This window comes from Lucilia cuprina, chromosome 3 (genome assembly GCF_022045245.1).
Source record: "Lucilia cuprina isolate Lc7/37 chromosome 3, ASM2204524v1, whole genome shotgun sequence".
In the NCBI taxonomy this organism is placed as follows: domain Eukaryota; kingdom Metazoa; phylum Arthropoda; class Insecta; order Diptera; family Calliphoridae; genus Lucilia; species Lucilia cuprina.
The window spans coordinates 4,887,434-4,910,255 of record NC_060951.1 but is presented as its reverse complement, the minus strand read 5'-3'; the positions used below and the strand labels follow the sequence as shown (position 1 = coordinate 4,910,255).

Sequence of the window (22,822 nt, the reverse complement as noted above, 5' to 3'; positions counted from 1 at the left end):
ATACTTAGATCAGGCATTTGTCTAGTCTTTATACATTAGTCTATAGACTGGTCTATAGTTCAGACTATAGTCTAGTCTATGGTTCAGATTTAAGTCTTGTCTATGGTTCAAACAATTGTCTAGTCTATGGTTTAGTTTATAGTTCATGTTGAAGACACGTCTATAGTTCAGACTATAGTCTATATTTCAGATTATAGTCTAGACTATAGTTCAGACTATTGTCTACTCTATAGTTTAGACTATAGTCTACTCCATAGTTCAGACTAAAGTCAAGTCTATAGTTCAGACTATAGTCTAGTCTATAGTTTAGAATGTAGTCTAGTCTTATCTAAAGTTTGGACTTTAGATCAGATTTAAGTTAAATATATTGTTTATTCCAAAGTCTTGTGTTCATTTTAGACTTAAGTGTATTCTATAGCCCTTCACAATCTAATCTGGTCTGGAATGGACTATATTTTATATATGGACTATATTCCAGACAAATAGCTAGTCTATAGCTCAGACTCTAGGCTAGTCTATTATAGTCCAGACGTTACTCTAGTTGCCCGGACTACTTTACAGTTCCGTATTTAGTCTAGTTTATAGTTTAGAATCTAATCTAGTGTATCATCCTGTTTACTCTATTTTTCTTGGTGTCACTTAGATCAGACTACAGTCCTTTGCGTTTAATTTTGATTCGTTTTCGTGGAATGTCTTTTAAATCATTCAAAAAAACACAATATAATTTTTTTTCTTTAAGGACCAGGAATATTGTATAAATTATTAAAAAAAAAATCAAATTTAATATCAAATCAAATTTATATAACTATACATTTATATAACTTTACTACGAAACCTGATAATCTAGAGATTTTAATAAAATGAAAATAAATACTATTGTGTGAATGTGAGATATAATTTTCATTTGTTAAAGATATAAATACAAATATTTGATATAACATACCTAGTTTAGTATTATATACAAAATGTGAATTATCATAATTACATATGATATTCATATTGAGCCGACCGAGAACGTCTAGCACCCGAATACCAACGATAGGGCAACTGTTGCTGTTGTTGGTGTAACTGCTGTTGGGTTTGATGCTGTAGTAAGGGTGATGTTAGACCTGCTGGTATTAGATGTTGGGTATTAAGGGAAAGGGTACTGGAACGAGCGCCCGGACTTCGAGCCAATTGTACCCGTAAATTGGCAAAACCCTGCTAGGATGAGGGAGAGGTAGAGGAACCCGAAATATCAGCTGTATTGCGCCTTGATAAACGTCTACTATAGAGAGCTAAAGATTTGTGGGTAGAAGAGGAGCTATGGGGATTATTAAGTCCCCCCGGACTATTGGCATCTAGAAAGGCCTCGGGACTAAAGCGCACACGACTGTGTGAAGAAATCGAACCCTCTTTGGCACTTAAATACGAACTATCATCACTGGTATACGAATCGGGTGGTGTGGGATTAGTGGGTGTACTATTGGCGGTACCCGTAGTAGTGTTTGTATTATTTGTGGGTAAAGGTATAGCCGAAGCAGAACCTGTATTAGCAGCTCCGCTACCATTTAGAGGAGCACCATTGGGCGTTTTGTAATTAATGTACTTTTTCAAAGAGGAACGCAATTTTGTACCCACACCGCTACTAAATGACAAGGCATTCGGATCAAAAGGCAAACTATCGGGTCGTTCGGGCATAAGGCGCGGTATAGAAGAGGGCTTGTGAGCATGCGTAGGCGCCGGTGAGGGTGGTGATGTTTTCATATTTATCGGTGACATGGGTGTTGATCGGGAACGTGTATATATTGTGCGCTGCGGGGTATTATGCAGAGGCGTACCTTCACCTCTGCGATACTGATATAAGGGTTTGTGCAAAGGACTAACATTAAATGGAAGATTTTCATAGTCCCGCATGCGATTGAGCGTGGAGATTTCATTGCGTGTATTGGTCATGAAACGATTCGCAGGTTTGGGTGAACTTTTGTACAGCTCCTGTTTAGTGGGTGGCGGTACGGCTCCTGTGGGAATTCCTGTTTCTCTATAAACTCCTCCTACTCCTCCGCCTCCTCCATAGTCGCTATTAAGAGGCAAAGCCATGCTATTGTATTCATACTGTTGATTGAGCGCCTCATCATAGTCTAGGCTAAAGCCCTGATTATAATTGGAATTGTTGGATATAGTTGAGGGAGTACGTCTATGTCCTGCCGCTGTTACACCCATTTGTGGAACTCGTGGAGGTGGTGTTCTCACCACTGGCGGTGAGGCATGATGCTGCTGAGGTGCTGGTGGAGGAGGTGGTTGTGGATCATAATTATAATCATAATAGTTAGGTAAACGATGATTATAGTCATAGGAATAGTCTGGATAGGATTTACAATCCCTTTCATAGGTCATTTGATGCTCCGGCCGATAGGGAAAGTAATTGGAACCTAAAGAGTTTAAAATATATTCAAACATCTTTTGAAAATTTCTATTATTATAATACTTACCCAAATAACCCGCTCTATGAGCCCCTGCTCCATAAGCACCCCCATCATTTGAAAAACTAGGACCGTTCCTCAAATAATCCTGAGGAGCATACATAGGTGGCTGACCACTACCACAGATACCCACCTGGCCGCCCAAATGAAATCCTCGAAAAGCCTTATCTATTGGTAGATTATCTTCCTGTTCGGAATATTCTAAATTTTCCGTAAACGATGAAGTACTGATTTTACGTCTAGGCGAAGGCGTTGGTGGCTGGGTATGACTACCCAACGAGGAAGACAATATACCCGAAGTATTATTTGTGAAATTTGATCCCAAACCACTGGTGGTTGTAGTCGATATAGTTGAAGGCATTTTGCGTATCTGTTGCTGCAGCATCGGCTGAGGATGATGATAATGTTGCGGTGTGGGTGGTTGGGTTACCGATTTCGTATATTGCGGTATATGTGATTGCTGCTGATGATGTTGGGGGAATTTATTAAATGCTGTTGTTATATTGTCTGTGGCATTTTGTGAAGATTGTTTGTTCGATTGTTTAGTGTGTGCTAGCGGAGAATCAGTATTACGTCTAGGCGAATCGGTTGCGTCAGATGGTTCGTAGGTGAGAGAGCTTAAGGCGGTTCTGGAAAGTGAAAAAAGAAGTGGAGAATGTTAATGGAACAACAGACTAGATAAGAAATCTAAAGGTGTATTAGATTATAGGCCTTAGCTTAGATTATAGTTCAGTATATAGATCGGATTATATTGCACACTGCTGAGTAAACTATATTGTACTTTAGATTGGACTATAGACAAGACTATAGAGTAGACTATAGACCAGACTATAGCCTAGACTATAGACTAGACTATAGACTAGACTATAGACTAGACTATAGACTAGACTGTAGACTAGACTATAGACTAGACTATAGACTAGACTATAGACTAGACTATAGACTAGACTATAGACTAGACTATAGACTAGACTATAGACTAGACTATAGACTAGACTATAGACTAGACTATAGACTAGACTATAGACTAGACTATAGACTAGACTATAGACTAGACTATAGACTAGACTATAGACTAGACTGTAGACAAGACTATAGACTAGACTATAGACTAGACTATAGACTAGACTATAGACTAGACTATAGACTAGACTATAGACTAGACTATAGACTAGACTATAGACTAGACTATAGACTAGACTATAGACTTGACTATAGACTAGACTATAGACTAGACTATACTATAGACTAGACTATAGACTAGACTATAGACTAGACTATAGACTAGACTATAGACTAGACTATAGACTAGACTATAGACTAGACTATAGACTAGACTATAGACTAGACTATAGACTAGACTATAGACTAGACTATAGACTAGACTATAGACTAGACTATAGACTAGACTATAGACTAGACTATAGACTAAACTATAGACTAGACTATAGACTAGACTATAGACTAGACTATAGATAGACTATATAGACTAGACTATAGACTAGACTATAGACTAGACTATAGACTAGACTATAGACTAGACTATAGACTAGACTATAGACTAGACTATAGACTAGACTATAGACTAGACTATAGACTAGACTATAGACTAGACTATAGACTAGACTATAGACTAGACTATAGACTAGACTATAGACTAGACTATAGACTAGACTATAGACTAGACTAGACTATAGACTAAACTATAGACTAGGCTATGGACTAGACTATAGACTAAACTATAGACTAGACTATAGACTAGACTATAGACTAGACTATAGACTAGACTATAGACTAGACTATAGACTAGACTATAGACTAGACTATAGACTAGACTATAGACTAGACTATAGACTAGACTATAGACTAGACTATAGACTAGACTATAGACTAGACTATAGACTAGACTATAGACTAGACTATAGACTAGACTATAGACTAGACTATAGACTAGACTATAGACTAGACTATAGACTAGACTATAGACTAGACTATAGACTAGACTATAGACTAGACTATAGACTAGACTATAGACTAGACTATAGACTAGACTATAGACTAGACTATAGACTAGACTATAGACTAGACTATAGACTAGACTATAGACTAGACTATAGACTAGACTATAGACTAGACTATAGACTAGACTATAGACTAGACTATAGACTAGACTATAGAATAGACTATAGACTAGACTATAGAATAGACTATAGACTAGACTATAGACTAGACTATAGACTAAACTATAGACTAGACTATAGACTAGACTACAGACTAGACTATAGACTAGACTATAGACTAGACTATAGACTAGACTATAGACTAGACTATAGACTAATCTAAATAGACTAGACTTCAGACTAGACTATAGACAAGATGGTCTATAGAATAGACTATCGACTAGACTATAACCTAGACTATATTCTAGGTTTTCGATCTGACTATCGGACGGAGTGATGTATTCTACATTCTAGTATAAACTCTTGTTTCTATGCCTTTCACACTCACCTATTCCGATTGCCTGTACCATGATAAGTATTCGCCGCAAATCTCCGATCTTCTCCCACTTTCGGTAGTTCCATATCCATGGGAGCTTTCAAAGCGGGTACATCACTCAACAGTGTTGGATGAAAGGGTGAAACATTTGACATGCGTACATCATAGCCCGCGGCTACACCAGCCAATAGTGCTGCCATATTGTACAGTAATACCTCGATAACTGATAGCTTAGGTTTGCGTACAGCATCACCGGCATATAAAGTGGGCATGGGAATGTTGGATGTAAAACGACTTAATAAATAAGGATTTGGAGACATTATAGGAAGATTTGGACCGCCACCCGGTAATGTGTGAATAGGTGAACACCAATCTTCTTTGGTATTATAGCCTGTACGAGCAGGAGGAGGCAGCAGTTTAAGGGGAGAAAAAATAATGTTGTAAAATTAAAAATTTTATTATTAAATTGTTGTTTTTATTGTTGTTGTTTCTTTGGCCTTTACCCAAGTATTTGTTTACTTTTAGGAGGAATGAAGGGGGAGGGGTTCGTTTTAGGTTATAAAAAATAAAACCAGTGTTTTGATTATTTTTTTAAGTTTTTTATTTTTGTTGTTTTTTTTAGTATTTTTTTTGTGTAAAATTTTATAAAATTTTTCTTTCTTTTTATTTTAATTAAATCGTTGTTTTTTGTTGTTGTTGTAGGTTTATATATGGAATATTTTTTTTTTTTTATTTTTTATAAATTTAAAATTTTTAAAAATTATAAAAAAATATTACTTAATTCTTTTTTTTTAATAAAATAGTAACTAAAAATTAATTAAATTTTATTTTAAAAACTAAGTAGTAAAACTACCAATTTAAATAATATAAATAATATAAAAATAATAATAATATTAATTTAATTAAAAAAAATAATAATTTTAAACACAAAAAATAAACATAAAAAAATATCAGCACTTTATAAGACTTTTAAAAAAACAAATTTCGTTACAAACAAAATTAAAAAAATCTTGATTTTAAATAATACACAAAAAAATTATAAAACATTTTTATATTTTTCACTTTAATAATAATCACAGTTTTTCTTTAACAAAAAAATAAAAAATTTAAACAAAAATTAAAAAAACATATTTATGTTGATACATGATTTAAAAACAGAAATATTGCAAATTAAGTTTTGAATTTGAAAATTCATAATTGCCATATTTGAAAAAGAAATTAAAAAAAGAAGATAATAAAATAAATTAGAAAATAAAATAATACAGTTTTGTTAAAGTAAATTAATAATAAACAAATTTTAATAAATAATTATGTGTAAACAAATACAAAATATAAGAAAAAATTTTAAACAGAAAACATTTTTTAGAAAACTTTGTTAAAGAAATGTGAAGTTTAAGTAATAAATTAAAAATAAAAAGTTCCCAGCGACTAGTTTCTAGTCTATAGAATAGACTAGTTTATAGTCTATAGAATAGATTAGTTGCTAGTCTATATAATCGACCAGTTTCTAGTCTATAGAATAGACTAGTTTATAGAATAGACTAGTTTATAGAATAGACTAGTTTCCTGTCAATAGAATACACTAGTTTCTAGTCTATAGAATAGATTAGTTTCTAGTCTACAGAATAGACTAGTTTCTAGTCTACAAAATAGACTAGTTGCTGGTCTATAGAATAGACTAGTTGCTAGTCTATAGAATAGACTAGTTGCAAGTCTATAGAATAGACTAGTTGCTAGTCTATAGAATAGACTAGTTGCTAGTCTATAGAATAGACTAGTTGCTAGTCTATAGGATAGACTAGTTGCTAGTCTATAGGATAGACTAGTTGCTAGTCTATAGGATAGACTAGTTGCTAGTCTATAGGATAGACTAGTTGCTAGTCTATAGGATAGACTAGTTGCTAGTCTATAGAGTAGACTAGTTCCTAGTCTATAGAATAGACTAGTTGCTAGTCTATAGAGTAGACTAGTTCCTAGTCTATAGAATAGACTAGCTGCTAGTCTATAGATTAGACTAGTTGCTAGTCTATAGAATAGACTAGTTGCTAGTCTATAGATTAGACTAGTTGCTAGTCTATAGAATAGACTAGTTGCTAGTCTATAGAATAGACTGGTTGCTAGTCTATAGAATAGACTGGTTGCTAGTCTATAGAATAGACTGGTTGCTAGTCTATAGAATAGACTAGTTGCTAGTCTATAGAATAGACTAGTTGCTAGTCTATAGAATAGACTAGTTGCTAGTCTATAGAATAGACTAGTTGCTAGTCTATAGAATAGACTAGTTGCTAGTCTATAGAATAGACTAGTTGCTAGTCTATAGAATAGACTAGTTGCTAGTCTATAGAATAGACTAGTTGCTAGTCCATAGAATAGACTAGATGCTAGTCTATAGAATAGACTAGATGCTAGTCTATAGAATAGACTAGTTACTAGTCTATAGATGATACTAGTTCCTAGTCTATAGAATAGACTAGTTGCTAGTCTATAGATGAGACTAGTTGCTAGTCTATAGATGAGACTAGTTGCTAGTCTATAGAATATAGTAGTTGCTAGTCTATAGAATAGACTAGTTTGTAGTCTAGTCTATAGTCCAGTCTATAGTCTAGTCTATAGTTTGGTCTAGTCTATAGTGTGGTCTATTCTATAATTTGGTCTAGTCTATACACTATAGTTCACTTTTCTGGCTAGTCTTTATTATAGTCATGTCTATAATCTATCCTATAGACTAGCATAAAGTTCATGATATAGTCTAGTCTATAGTCCATTATATAGTATAGGCTTTAGTCTAGTCTATAGTCTGGCCTGTAATCTAGTCTATATTCTAGTATTTGGTCTATACTAGAGTCTTGCTTATTCTGTAGGCTAATTTATAGTTTAGTCTAGACTATAATTTAGTTTAATATGGAGTCTGCAGTGTATCTAGACTTTTTGTTAGGTTAGGGTTTAGTCTACAATCCATCGTATCTAGTGTGTAGTCTTGTCTGTAGTTTAGTCTATTCTATGGTTTATGTTAGTCTGTTTGTTAAGTCTAGGGAAGTAGACTTTATTCCATAGCCTAGACCTCGATGTATGTTTACGATATCACTTAAACTTCCATTTCTTTTTCAAAGTTTTCTTTAACTAAAACTTAAACAAAATCGTAAATAGAAAGAAAAAAAATAATCGTTTGTTTTTTTTTCTTGTAACTTAAACTAAGTTTAAACTAGTAGAAAAAAATTTAATGCAAATATAAAAATGCAATCGATTGTTTTCGGTATTTTGTTGTTTTTGTTAAATAAATTGTTGCTAGAAAAAAATAAAACTTAAACTAAATGCAATAATAATTAGTTTTTCAAGGATTTGTTTAAGGCACTTTATATATATTAAAAAAAGTCTTAACATTTTAAAATAACGGCTAAATTGTTTAAAAAAAAAGAAAAAAAGCTTTCAAGCTTTTACTTTCTTTTTCTTCTAAAAGTAAACACTAACTACTACACTTGAATTTCTTAGGTACAAAAAAGTTTGTTGTTGTTTAAAAAAACCTTAAATTTTAAAGAAATAAATTAAAAAAACTAAACCATTACCTAGTGATTTACATATAAAAAAGGATATTAATAGCTTTTTATTAAGGTTTGTCATAAAGAGAGCTTTATTTTATAAAAGCTTTCATTTTTGTAAAGTATACAGCATTTCCTAGGGTTTAAAGGATTTGGTGGAGAAGTGATAATGAAACTTTTAAAGTTTATGACACAAAAATAAAGAGTAGGAAGCTTTTGTAAGCTCTCTTGGCATTTTCTATGGAACCCAGCACAGGATATTGCTTTTAAAAAGGAGAGACATTTTAGAAATAAAAAGCTTTCTTTTGTGTAAGCTTTTTTGTGCCATCAATTACAATGGATTAAAGATAAAAGTTTTACATTAAAAGCTTTTAAAGAAAAAGCTTTCATGTTCACCTCTTACATTTAAAAAGGACAGTCAAAAGCTTTTGAAGAAAAAACAAAAAAAACTCTTTTGTAAAAGCTTTTACACCATTTCCAACTGATCACAGGACTTGGTGCGCTGCGGTGAAATTCTTATTGAATCCCTAGTCCCTTCCAAAGTATTCTGAAATAGTTTATAAGAACTTTTAGATTTTTGACATTTTTTCTTAGAACGCGTTAAAGTGCTGAGACTAAAGAAACTCATAAGCGTTTTAAATTTCGCCGAATTTGAGGAATGACTATGAGACTCAGAATCCAAAGCATTTGTCTTAGAGGCTTTAGATTTCTTTGTTTTATCTTTGGATTTGCTGGCGTTGGAAGTAGAATGTTGCTGTTGTAACTGAAGCTGCTTTTCCAGTCGTAATTGTTGCCGTAAAAGTTCTTCTTTCATTTGTATAACCTCTGGATCGGGTTGAACATCCTGTAGTTTTCTTTGAGCCATTATAGAGTTTTCCGTCATAAAGAGCGGTACCTCTTTTAGATGATGCGAATTATCCGAATCCGAATAGTAGGTGGCAAATGAAAATGAATGATTTTGTATCGAAGTATTGGGTTCTGTTTGACAATCTTCAAAAGAATTTAAGTTGGAGGAGTTGTGTTGCGAACTATTGGAACTAGTGTTTAAGTGAAATGTGACCATCGAAGATTTACGTGATGTTTGCTGGGAATTTAAAGAATTATCCTGAGACGAGTTATTGATGGAAGTTAAAGAATTAAATGGTTCTTCTTGCGAATGACAAGATCTAAAAGAAGAATTATTATCGTGTGCTGTTTGATAATTTTGCTTTAGTTGGGATTTTTCATAGGCATTAGAAGGTTTGCGAAAGAAACAGTGTCGAGGAAACTGAGAACCCGAACCATTACGTTGAAATCTATAATAGGGAGATTCTGGATCCTCTGATTCTTGCAAATCCTCAGTAAGCTGAGAAGTAGAGTTATACATGGTTAAATTGACACTGGACTTAGAGCTTAAGGGTTCTGCATCATGCCAATTGTTAGTTAAATCCTCCATAGGCTGATTCCCTTGAGTGGTATTCATGCAAGATGTGGAAAATATTTCATCTAAAGACTTTTGCAAAGCCGTATAAAACACCCGATCATAGGTAGGATTATCAGGATTACTATCGCTTAACATTAAAGAACCCTGCTGAGAGCAGGTGGTCAATATAGGATTCTCTCCTACTAAAGGTGAAATATCTGGTGATATATACGACAATTGTTGTCGACGGGCCAAAGGCGAAAGACGACTATCTAAAGAGAATTTTTTTCTACCTATAGCTGGACTATTACCCAAACTATTCGATAATTTTAAATCATTTACAGGACTTTTATCCGCCTGCAAGTTGCTACGTTTAAAGGGGAAACAACCCACCACTGTAGGCGTTACAGTATCCCTATCGTAATCATCTGTATTTAAAGGACATTCAAAAGGTAATGGTTTAATAGGTTTTTTACTCAACAAACTATCGAGACCACCATCATGGGATTTCGTAATCAGATGTTTCTTTTTAATTTTCTTACTACTTAAACGTAAATCATTAGCTTTGTTGTTATAACTAGTAATGGGAGACATTAAAGTGGTAGAACTACCCAAATTAATAGCAAAATTATTTATATTATTATTGTTGTTGTTATTATTATTATTAAGAAAATTATTACTGTGATGAAAAGCTAATGATGAAGGATTACTGGTAGTGAGAGAAGTAGTAGTAGTAGTAGTTGTATTATGATTAGAATGCATTAGATTATTGCCCTGATTATTATTTTGTATTAATGTAACAAAAGCTGGATGAACCATGGCCATAGATGCTGTACTACTACTACATGTTGTACCTGGTGATGTTAAAGATAACGTTGAGACAGAACCTAAAGTTGTGCCTACAGTTTGAATGATACCTTGTGTTGTAGTTGTACTAAGCTGTTGCATAGAATGTGCATTATTATGAGGATTATAGCCGTTATTCGGTGATGAGGGTGTAGTATTACTAGTATTATGCTGTTGCTGTTGTCGTATGGCGGCGGCTTTCTTATCGAGATTGGGAGCACTCTTACTAAACGAAGAGTTACTATTAACATTTGCAGCATGCCATTCAGTCGAATGGATGGCAGTTTGTAGATGACAACGTTCTCGTTGGTGTACCGTGGAGGGACCCCAGGTTTTACCTTTAAAACCATCGGGACCCACTATATGTACAGCAAGCGATATATTTATTTTTTTTAAAAATAAAACATAAAACAGGGTAGAGAGAAATAAAAAGAAAAAAATAATAAAAAAAATTAAAATGAAAGAAAAATTAAAACAATATTTAAAATAATTAAAATAAAATTAAATAAAATAATATATTAACTTAAAAATACTAAAAATATTCGAGCAAAAGTATACTCTTTAAAAATTAAAAAAAGGAACTAATTCAGATAATAGATCAGAATTTACAGTATTAACTACATAGCAGAGATACAACTATAATACAAACTAAGGATCAGGCTATGGATTGAAGACTTAAAACGGGATTACATACCACACTACAAACAAAACTGTTGTCCAGATTATAAACTACATACTAAACTATAAAGAAGAAGATTAGATCTAAGAACAGATAAAAGATCAGAATTTAGATCAATTTATAGAACAACTTAGAGAGCCAACTGTTAGGCAGAATATAAAACAAATTGTAGACCATAGATCTAGACTATGAACTAGACTGCAGACTAGACCATAAACTGTACTATAGACTAAATAGTGGACCAAACAATAACCGATACTCAAATATAGACAACACAGTGAATCATCGACAAGACTAAAGACTAGTATATAAACTAGACTATAAACCAGACCTTAAACTGGACTAACTAGTGGACCATCGACTAGACTAAAGACCAGTATATAGACTAAACTATAGTCTTGATTATATTCTCCACTATAGACTATATTCGACCATCGACTGTACTAGACCCCTTTACATAAACTAGAGTGACTATAGACTAAACTGTAGACTATATTATATACTAGACTTTAGACTAGAGAGTAGATTAGGTTGTAAAATAGACCATAAACTAGACTAGACCGTGGACTATCGACTAGACTAAAGTGTATTGACTAAACTATGGATTCGATTATATATATACTCGACTATAGACCAGACTAGACTAGAGTTGACCATCAAGAAGATTTCTAATTGAATTTTGTTTTACTATTTTAAAAAGTTCTCTTTCTTTTCTTCTTCAGCTCAACAGTAAGAGCTACAGTCTGGACTTATGATCCTTAAAAGAGCTCTGCCTATAGTCTAATATTCCCTAAAGTTATCTCTCTCGCTCCCTCTATCTAATTGACAGGGAAACCTTTAAAACTGTTCTTTTAAAATTATAACAATTCAACTTACGTGCCACTATCCTTAGACCCGATATAGCCGGTGAACCCGGCGGTGTTGGCACCACACAATTTTGATCTCTTATTGTTGTTATCGTATGGCGAAATTCCGTTGGTAAAGAGATTTGTACTGGATCCTTTTTAGGTTTAAATTTAAATTTATTACGTCGTTTATTTGGTTTCGGTATCGTTTGAGCTATAATCAATTCACGGCCCATTAATTCCAGCTCACGGGCACGTAATTGTTGTTCAAATATTTTCAAATTATTTGCCTGTTCATGCTGTTGCATTTGTATAAGACGTAGTTGTTCCTCTTTATTGCGCAGTTCCTGTAAAAGAGAGAGAGAGAAAAACAAAAACGGGAAGAAAAAGGGCGGGAAATATTTATAAATCTTTTGTGATGGTAATTAATTAGTTAAAGAACTAAAGAGTTAAAACTATTAATTAAGGAAGCTTAAACTAAAAGCAGAGTTGTATTTTTAAAGTTTAAAGGAGTAAATGTCAAAATTGGCGAGAACGATATTGAGGAGAAATTAAAAGAAATTAAAACAAAATAGTTTTTAAGAAAATCTACTCAGTATTTTTCTCTATTTTAAGAAAAAGTTTTACTAACGAAATATATAAACTTATGATTATTTTAAAGAAAATTTACAAAACTAATGTTTAAGAAAAAAAAAATGAAATTTTTTAAACTATTTAAGGGGGACATTAGACTCTTACCTCTTCAATAGTTTGAAAGCGCTGTTAGGGAGGGGATTGATTGATTTTTTTTAAAACGATTTATGTTTTTCAAGTATTTACAAAATTTTGTAATAATATTCCATGAAATCAAATAAAATAAATCACATTATTACCAAAAAGAAACAAAAACAAAACGAAAATACAAGAATATGGAATAGAAGGGAAAAAGGAGCAAAAGAAAGGTTAAATTATAGATGACCAGAGTTGTTATGTGTTAACAATTATAATAATTATTAAAAAAATGAGTTAAAAACTTTAAACTACTATAAACTAAATTACTTTCTCCATATACTTTCTTAATGATATACATATATGTAACATATTTTTAAGAAGACAATAAAACACGCCAAAAAAAACTAAATAAATTTAAATAATTTATATTCACCATACTAACCTTTTCTTTTAAGCGCAATTCATGTAAAACTTCTGCAATTTCTTTCTTCCAGCCATCCTGCATAGTGTGAAATGATTCCTGAGGTGTGGAAGTAAAACCGGAACGTGCTATGTCCTCTAGATTACTTAGTATATCTTTGAAACCAGGACGATTATGAGGGTCACTCGCCCAACAACCTGGAGAGGAGAAAATATAATCCATTATTTAAATGTTAATCAAAGGTAAGTGTAACTTACTTTTCATGAGTTTTCCCCAGGCTTCTGGACATGTTTTTGGTATTGGCAATGTTAGGGTATTTACGGCTACACCATAGGCCACCGATAATGAATCGAAACCTTTATAGGGTGTTTCACCCGTTATTAGTTCCCATAATAAGACACCATAACTCCAAACATCAGAGGATCTGGAAAAAGAAAAGCAGTTTTAATTAATTTCTAGTTCAGTTTTGGTTTAGATCTAGTTCTAGTTCAGTTTAAATCCAGTTCTAGTATACTTCTAGTTCAGTTCAAGTCCAGTTCTATTTCAGTTTTAGTTCAGTTCTAGTTCAGTTCCTGTTCAGTTCTAGTTCAGTTCTAGTTCAGTTCTAGTTCAGTTCTAGGTCAGTTCTAGTTCAGTTCTAGTTCAGTTCTAGTTCAGTTCTGGTTCAGTTCTAGTTCAGTTCTAGTTCAGTTCTAGTTCAGTTCTAGTTCAGTTCTAGTTCAGTTTTAGTTCAGTTTTAGTTCAGTTCTAGTTCAGTTCTAGTTCAGTTCTAGTTCAGTTCTAGTTCAGTTCTAGTTCAGTTCTAGTTCAGTTCTAGTTCAGTTCTAGTTCAGTTCTAGTTCAGTTCTAGTTCAGTTCTAGTTCAGTTCTAGTTCAGTTCTAGTTTAGTTCTAGTTCAGTTTTAGTTCAGTTCTAGTTCAATTCTAGTTCAGTTCTAGTTTAGTTCAGTTCTAGTTAAGTTCTAGTTCAGTTCTAGTTTAGTTCAGTTCTAGTTCAATTCTAGTTCAGATCTAGTTCTAGTTCAATTCTAGTTCAGATCTAGTTCTAGTTCTAGTTCAGTTCTAGTTCAGTTCTAGTTCAGTTCTAGTTCAGTTCTAGTTCAGTTCTAGCTCAGTTCTAGCTCAGTTCTAGTTCAGTTCTAGTTCAGTTCTAGTTCAGTTCTAGTTCAGTTCTAGTTCAGTTCTAGTTCAGTTCTAGTTCAGTTCTAGTTCAGTTCTAGTTCAGTTCTAGTTCAGTTCTAGTTCAGTTCTAGTTCAGTTCTAGTTCAGTTCTAGTTCAGTCCTAATTCAATTCTAGTTCATCTCATCTAGTTCCGTTTAATTCTAGTTCTAGTTCAGTTTTAGTTCAGTTCTAGTTCTGTTTTAGTTTGTCCTTAGTTCAGAAATAGTTCACGATCTGCCCACTTACTTGGAGTAGGTACCACGACTTATAACTTCGGGCGGCATCCAGGCATAAGTACCAGCAGCTGACATCCTAGTGGTATTATATAGCTCACGTGCTAAACCAAAGTCTGTGATTTTTAAGGTTTTCTTATGCAAATTATCGCCCTCGATAGCTTCAAATATTAGAACTGAAAAGAAAAAGCAAAAACATCACCATCAAGTTTTCAAAATTTTCCCACTTCATTTACCCACCATTAGAACTTTTCAAATCCCTGTGTATCACCGATATCGGTGCTTCATTGTGCAAATAATTCATTCCTTTTGCTATTTGTATGGCCCAATTAACTAGAACATCTGGTGGTATTTTTCTACCAGCCAATATACGATTCAGACTACCACCTCTGGCAAATTCCATAACTAAACACAATTTGGGAGGTTTGAGACAAACACCCCTCAGCGAAACTATGTTTTCATGTTTGAGTGCCCAGAAGAGTTTTGCCTCTTGCAAAACACTATCACGCATAGTATCCATATCTTCATCGGCTGTTTGTCGGGCTGCCTTAATGGCAACCTCTTCTTTGCGGTAGAAACCACGATGAACTTTACAGAAACCTCCCACGCCGATCACTTCTCGTATATCGAGTTCTTCGTATTCGATTTCATGCGGTTGTATATCACCAATCGCTGAAGGCACATTTATCATCATGGGATCTTGATTAGTGACGAAATTACTGGGAAAGATGCCGCACTGTTAAAAGGGGAAATGAGAAACGATAATGGAATGGGTTAATCTAGGAGTAAAATTAGGTCTATACCTAATTAAGATTTTAATTCGAGTTCATTTCTTAGTTCAGTTCTAGTTCAGTTGTAGTTCAGTTCTAGTTCTGTTCTAGTTCAGTTCTAGTTCAGTTCTAGTTCAGTTCTAATTCAGTTCTAGTTCAGTTCTAGTTCAGTTCTAGTTCAGTTCTAGTTCAGTTTTAGTTCAGTTCTAGTTCAGTTCTAGTTCAGTTCTAGTTCAGTTCTAGTTCAGTTCTAGTTCAGTTCTAGTTCAGTTCTAGTTCAGTTCTAGTTCAGCTCTAGTTCAGTTCTAGTTCAGTTCTAGTTCAGTTGTAGTTCAGTTCTAGTTCAGTTCTAGTTCAGTTCTAGTTCAGTTCTAGTTCATTTCTAGTTCAGTTCTAGTTCAGTTCCAGTTCAGTTCTAGTTCAGTTCCAGTTCAGTTCTAGTTCAGTTCTAGTTCAGTTCTAGTTCAGTTCTAGTTCAGTTCTAGTTCAGTTCTAGTTCAGTTCTAGTTCAGTTCTAGTTCAGTTCTAGTTCAGTCCTAGTTCAGTTTTAGTTCAGTTCTAGTACAGTTCTAGTTCAGTTTTAGTTCAGTTCTAGATCAGTTCTAGTTCAGTTCTAGTACAATTCTAGTTCAGTTCAGTTCTAGTTCAGTACTCGTTTTGTTCAGTTCTAGTCCAATTCTTCACTATAGATCTCTTACCTTATCTCCAATTTTACCAATCCACCAACCCTCATCTCCCGAAACATTAGGATCCATTGATAAAACCAACACCACTTGACCCCTTTGCAAAGTTAACTCATCCTCTCCTTGAGCTTCATAATCATATAAAGCTGTCCATAGACTACCTCCCGGAGGTATACTATCACTGTGTTGAGATTGTGAGTGATGTGAATCACTGGACGTTTGTGCTGTCGAGGAAGCCATAACCAATTTTGTATTATTAGTACTGGTATTGGTGATACTACTACTATTATTTGCTGCCATTATACCGTTTGTATTACCATTTAATGGTTTCTTGTAATCATTCGATATACAGCTGACATTATTGCCTGTAGTTGTGTGATGGCTGGAGGATGTTAGTGTGTTATTAGTGTTGGTATTAAGGATATTTTGTGAGGTGTGTTTATAACCATTGTAGGGTTTCAATTTCGTATTGTTGGCGGCAATATTGGAATTAAATTTATTATGACCATTTAGATTTGATGTTGAGGTGGTGTTGCTACTGCTGCTGCTGCTGTTGTTGAGTGTGTAGGCGACGTTTGCTGCTGCTATAGTAGTTTGCTGACTGGTAGTAGTGATGGTGCTGTTGTTGTTGGTGGTGGTAGCATTATTGTCTGTTTGTTGTTCTTCGCTAATTGCGATCATTTGTGTGACGTTATAATGACGAGCAGGCATTAAATGTTGTCAATATTGAAAAAATCAAATAAAGAGCTTGAAAACAACAACTACTGCTCAGTGTTAAAACGTTTGGTTATTTGTTTAACGTTTTGTCTGTCCTTCCCTTAGAGTATGGAATTTTTTTGTTTAATTTATTTTGTTATATATTTCACTTCTTTATTTTTGGTATTTCTATTGCTTTTTGGCCAATAAATAGAAAAAAGAATATATTTTTTTTTTTTAACAAGCTTTCCTTGTTGTTGTTATTGTTTTAGCTAGTTTCTAGCAGAGTTGTTAGTTTGTTTTTGTTCTTCTTACTATTCTCTCTCTCTCAATTATGTTATTTTAACACTTGATTATAATAGCTTTTGTTGTTATTGTAGTAGTTGTTATTATTATTGTTGAAGAGCTGCTGCTGCCACTGTTGTTGTTTTATTATAAATCGTTCGTGTTTTTGTTGCTGCTGCTGTTCGTTAATTTGTTGTTCTTGCTGTTGTTGCTTTTCAATGTTGTTGACACTTTTATAAGCCATGCGTATTTTATAAATTATTATAATTTGTATATTTCTTTTAGATTTTTTCTTATTTTTTTGCACTCTTAGCTATAAATTGTTTTTTCTTAATTGTTGTTGTTACTGTTCTTGTGATGTATCGTTCTAATGTTCTGCTGCTGGTAGTAGACTACATAAGAAGAAGGAGAAAAATTATATCAAAAATCAACTACTAACTGTATAACAGCTGCATAGATTTAAAAGTATTATTTCAAGAGGCACAATTACAAAAAAAAAAAAGAAATAACCGAAAACAGTATATTGTCTAGTCTATTCTCAAGCATATTGTATGGTCTATAGTCTAGCCTAATGTCTAGTCCTAGTCTATAGTCTCGTCTATAGTCTAGTTTAAAGTTTAGTTTAAAGTCTAGTCTATAGTCTAGTCTATATTCTAGTCTGTAGTCTAGTCTATTGTCTAGTATATAGACTAGTCTATAGTCTAGTCTATAGTCTAGTCTATAGTCTAGTCTATAGTCTTGTCTATAGCCTAGTCTATAGTCTAGTCTATAGTCTAGTATATAGACTAGTCTATAGCCTAGTCTATAGTCTAGTCTATAGTCTAGTCTATAGTCTAGTCTGTATAGTCTAGTCTATAGTCAAGTTTATAGTCTAGGTTATATACTAGTCTATATTCTAGTCTATAGTCTAGTCTAAAGTCTGGCCTATAGTCTAGTCTAAAGTCTACTCTATAGTCTAGTCTATAATCTAATGTCTTGTATATAGTCTAGTCTATAGCCTAGTCTGTAGTCTATAGTCTAGTCTGTCAGTTTATAGTCTGGTTTAAAGTCTAGTCTATGGCCTTGTCTTATGGTCCGTAGTCTATTGCAGTCTATAGTCTAGTCTATAGTCTAGCCTATAGTCTAGTCTATAGTCTGGACTGTAGTTTAAACTAGTCTACGGTCTAGTCTAGTCAATAGCTTAGTCTATAGCTTAGTCTATAGTCTTGTCAATAGTCTAGTTTATAGTCTAGTCTATAGTCTAGTCTATAGTCCAGTCTATAGCCTTGTCTAAAGACTAGTTTATAGTTTAGTTCATAGTATAGGCTATAGTTTAGTCTATATTCTAGTCTATAGTCTATTCTATAATCTAGTCTTTAGTCTACTGTATAGTCTAGTCTATGGTCTAGTCAATAGTCTACTCTATAGTCTGGTCTATAGTCTAGTCTATAGTCTAGTTTATAGTCTAGTTTATAGTCTAGTTTATAGTCTGGTCTATAGTTTAGTATTTAGTTTAGTCTATTGTCTAGTCTATAGTCTAGTCTATAGTCTAGTCTATAGTCTAGTCTATAGTCTAGTCTATAGTCTAGTCTATAGTCTAGTCTATAGTCTAGTCTATAGTCTAGTCTATAGTCTAGTCTATAGTCTAGTCTATAGTCTATATTCTAGTCTATATTCTGGTCTATAGTTTATAGTCTAGTCTAGTTTATAGTCTAGTCAATAGTCTATTCTATAGTCTAGTCTTGTCTATAGTCTAGGCAATAGTTTAGAAAAGAGTATAGTCTACACGTTAGCTATTAATCTATTCTATAGTCAAGTCTATAGTATAGTCCATAATCTAGACATGACTAGTCTATTGTCTAATCCATAGTTTAGTCTATAACCTCATCTAGTCTTTAGTAAAGACCAAGAACTCGTTCTTTCTCATTTCATGTCAAGTACATAGTTTTCTTTTTAATATAATTTTTTTTTGCACTTCTCTTCTTTGTTGTTGGTGTTTTTTCCTTCTTTTTCATACATTTTCTGTAATAACAATAAATGTCAGGTAATATGACAATAAGTACGTGACGATTTAAGGATTTAATGAAAAAGATATTACAAAACAAATTATGCTGCTTAAAATGCAAACACATTTGTTACGACAAGAAGGCGGCTAACATTAGAAGAAATGATGAGAGTGATGGTGAGGAAGGTGGTAGATTAGAGGGGAAGTATATATAGTATTTATTATCTTATACAAATTGGTGTTATCTATAGAAAGAAAGATTATTTATGGCGAGTTGCAATTTGTTGTTTTTATAGAAAAGGGTTTAAAAAATCGTTAAAGAAAAATAAATTAGTTTAAAGAAAATGAATAATGGAAAATTTATCTATTAATACTGGGGTTTAGAGAGAGGCGGCAAATTGATTTGTATGCAGAGAATAGTGAAATACCTTGGCTAGAGACTAGACTATAGCTATAGTAGAGACTAGACTAGTAACTAGAAAATTAACTATATACTAGAATATAGTCTATGTTATAGTTTTGTTTCTTTCTCTTTTTTCTAAAAAGTTCTAACAAAATCAAATTTTGAATGCCTGCACTTGTGCACGCCTGCCAACAACCTAATCAGAATATTATGGAAAGAAATTGAGTGAGAGCAAATAAACAATGAGTATATTTTTTTTCTACATAAATATAAATTGTTATTGTAACACTAGATAGAGAAAAAAAAAACACAATTAAACAAAAACAATTATTAAAAGTATAGAAAAAAACCCCAACACAAAACAACAATAACAAAAGTAATCAAATAAATTGCAGTAAAAACATAAACACTACTACTCTTCTCTCCCCATAAGCATAAAAGAAATGCATACACAATAACAACAACACAAAAGCAACAATAATAAAAACAAAAACAAAAACAAAATAAAATAAACAGACGACAGGCACGAAGCAGCACTTATTTTATACTCGTTTTGTAATAAAAACAAATGTAATGTGTGCTGCTGATCGGATGGATGAATGGATGGATGGCTGGCTGACTAGCTGGCTGGCTGAAGGAGGATGGTACAAACAAGAACGAAAAAAAAGAAGAACAATAACAACAACAAAATGTATTTGTATATAAAATAGAGAAAAATATTTCGAAAAAATAACGAAGAATAATAACAAAACAAGATTGACGATATTGAATGAGGTTTTTATTTTGGAGTGTTTTTGTGTGTGTTTTTCTTGTTGTTATTGTTGTTTTTATTGGTTGTATGTTGAACTTCATGTAGTAGATCAGGGTTGGAAAATTTATATTTAGAAATAAATTACAAACTAAAGACTAGACTATATACTAGACTGTCGAATAAACTATGACTAGACTACAGACTAGACTTCAGACTAGACTATAGACTATACAATAGACTAGACTATAGACTAGACTATAGACTAGACTATAGACTAGACTATAGACTAGACTATAGACTAGATTATAGACTAGACTATAGACTAGACTATAGACTAGACTATAGACTAGACTATAGACTAGACTATAGACTAGACTATAGACTAGACTATAGACTAGACTATAGAATAGACTATAGACTAGACTATAGACTAGACTATAGACTAGACTGTAGACTAGACTATAGACTAGATTGCAGACTAGACTATAGATTATAAAATAGACTACACTACGGGCTAGACTATAGATTAGGCTATAGACTAGACTACAGACTAGACTACAGACTAGACTATAGACTAGTCTATAGACTAGACTATAGACTAGACTATAGACTGGACTATAGACTAGACTATAGACTAGACTATAGACTAGACTATAGACTAGACTATAGACTAGACTATAGACTAGACTATAGACTAGACTATAGACTAGACTATAGACTAGACTATAGACTAGACTATAGACTAGACTATAGACTAGACTATAGACTAGACTATAGACTAGACTATAGACTAGACTATAGACTAGATTATAGACTAGACTATAGACTAGATTATAGACTAGATTATAGACTAGATTATAGATTAGATTATAGACTAGATTATAGATTAGATTATAGACTAGACTATACTATATTAAACTATAGACTAAACTATATTAAACCATAGACTAGACTATAAACTAGGCTATAGACTATACTACAGAGTAGACTGTAGACAAGACTAAGGACTGGGCTATTGTCTAGAATGACTATAGACTAGACTTTAGATTAGACTATAGACTAGACTTAAGACTAGACTTTAGACTAAACTAGATTCAACCATAGACTAGACTGTAGACTAAAATAAAGACTAGACCATAGACTAGACTATAGACTAGACCATAGACTAGACTATAGACTAAAATAAAGACTAGACCATAGACTAGACCACAGACTAGACGATATACTAGACTATAGATTAGAAAATATAGAGGAATATAGACTATAGCCTATATTAGAGTTTAGATTCTTCAGACTTGGTATCGACTAGGAAAAGAAACTATACTGTATACACAACTTTGAACTAGACTAAATACTATACTGTAGTGCAACACTTTATTCTATAGACTATAGATTAGATTAAACTATACACTAAATCGTAGATTAGACTACACACGACTCTAATAACACTATTTGGATCTATTAACAAAAATTTACAAGAATGGTGTGACTTTAAACACTGTAAGTGTTATTCGTTGTCAAAAAGTACTAAAGTACTAAATTTTCCATGCCTGGTTATAGACGAAATGAAATGAGTTTTTTTTTGGTTGTTGTTGTTTTTTCTTGTTTTAAAATTTCTCATATGTTTTGTTAAGCAAAAAAAGAAGCAGCATTAAAGGCAGCAGCGGGTGGGGTAGTTTTTTTCTTTCAGCAAAAAAAAAACATTAAATCTTTATGGTTTTTGGGTAAAATTGAAGAAAAAACTTATTTTTTTATAAAATTTAACAAAAATACTTGCATTTTGTTGTTACAAAAACTTGCCAGAAGACAAATTTTTATTCAAAGTTTTACTTTGAATGACACGCCTACATTTATTGATATTTCACAATAATCCTTGCAAAAAAACCCAATTTTAAATGTATCAAAAAAAAAGTAATGAATTATTTTCTTTTTCTTTAAAATATTAACAAAAAAAATTTTTAAATCTTGGAAAAACACAAATTTTTTTAAAACTTTTCTTTCGTTATTTCAATAATTTCATTTATTTATTCTCCACAATTTTTTGCAGCTGCATTTATTTTTCTTCTTTTAAAAATTTTTTAACATTTTTTAGTTGGATTTTTTCCATTTTATTCCACTTAACACCAAAGACACACACTCACTCTCACTTGAAACTCTTTTTTTTTATAAAAATATTTACACTCGTGTATCTGAAAAATTACCACAAAAAAGAAAAAAAAACTATCTTTGAAATGCCTCTTAAAAGAAACTAGTTAAAAAAATTATGCTATTGGTCTTATTACTTGTTTTAATCCAAAAAAAATATCTTCTTGCTTGCTTCTTCTTCTCGTTTCTTTTTTCATTAATTTTTTTTGTTCAGTAACTTATTTTTCTTTTTTTCATTTGCTTAATTTCGTTTATTTTTCAGTCGTTTTCTTTAGATTTTTTGTTTAGTTTTAATTTTTCTATTTCGTTGTTA

General features: G+C 32.6%; 1 protein-coding gene and 1 long non-coding RNA gene across 5 annotated transcripts; both read right to left on the bottom strand.

Moving 5' to 3' along the window:
- Positions 1-309: 309 nt before the first annotated feature.
- Positions 310-17,199, bottom strand: LOC111674966 (mitogen-activated protein kinase kinase kinase). Of its 4 annotated transcripts, XM_046946444.1 has the most exons (10): positions 16,261-17,199; positions 15,033-15,528; positions 14,806-14,968; positions 13,656-13,822; positions 13,420-13,595; positions 13,005-13,025; positions 12,298-12,613; positions 4,971-5,349; positions 2,472-3,091; positions 310-2,411 (listed from the first exon to the last, which is right to left on the bottom strand). In XM_046946444.1, exons 1-10 carry the CDS (start codon positions 16,954-16,956, stop codon positions 1,204-1,206), a joined length of 4,242 nt encoding a protein of 1,413 aa, XP_046802400.1. In that variant the 5' UTR covers positions 16,957-17,199; the 3' UTR covers positions 310-1,203. The 4 variants fall into 4 exon arrangements, with proteins under 4 accessions (XP_046802400.1, XP_046802401.1, XP_023291422.2 ...); XM_046946445.1 differs by lacking the exon at positions 13,005-13,025 and having other exon boundaries at positions 311-2,411; XM_023435654.2 differs by lacking the exons at positions 310-2,411; positions 2,472-3,091; positions 4,971-5,349 and adding an exon at positions 7,329-11,101.
- A 306-nt stretch (positions 17,200-17,505) lies between these two features.
- LOC124418827 lies at positions 17,506-22,822 on the bottom strand. The gene is made up of 2 exons (XR_006940245.1): positions 22,647-22,822; positions 17,506-17,618 (listed from the first exon to the last, which is right to left on the bottom strand). It is a non-coding gene; the product is annotated as an uncharacterized LOC124418827 (long non-coding RNA).

Excerpts from the sequence above, each read along its gene's own strand:
- LOC111674966 (XM_046946444.1), bottom strand. The coding sequence starts at position 16,956 with ATGCCTGCTCGTCATTATAACGTCACACAAATGATCGCAATTAGCGAA. Across the intron at positions 13,823-14,805 it reads AGTCGTGGTACCTACTCCAA|ATCCTCTGATGTTTGGAGTT; the intron begins GTAAGTGGGCAG and ends TTCTTTTTCCAG. Across the intron at positions 2,412-2,471 it reads TCATAGAGCGGGTTATTTGG|GTTCCAATTACTTTCCCTAT; the intron begins GTAAGTATTATA and ends TAAACTCTTTAG.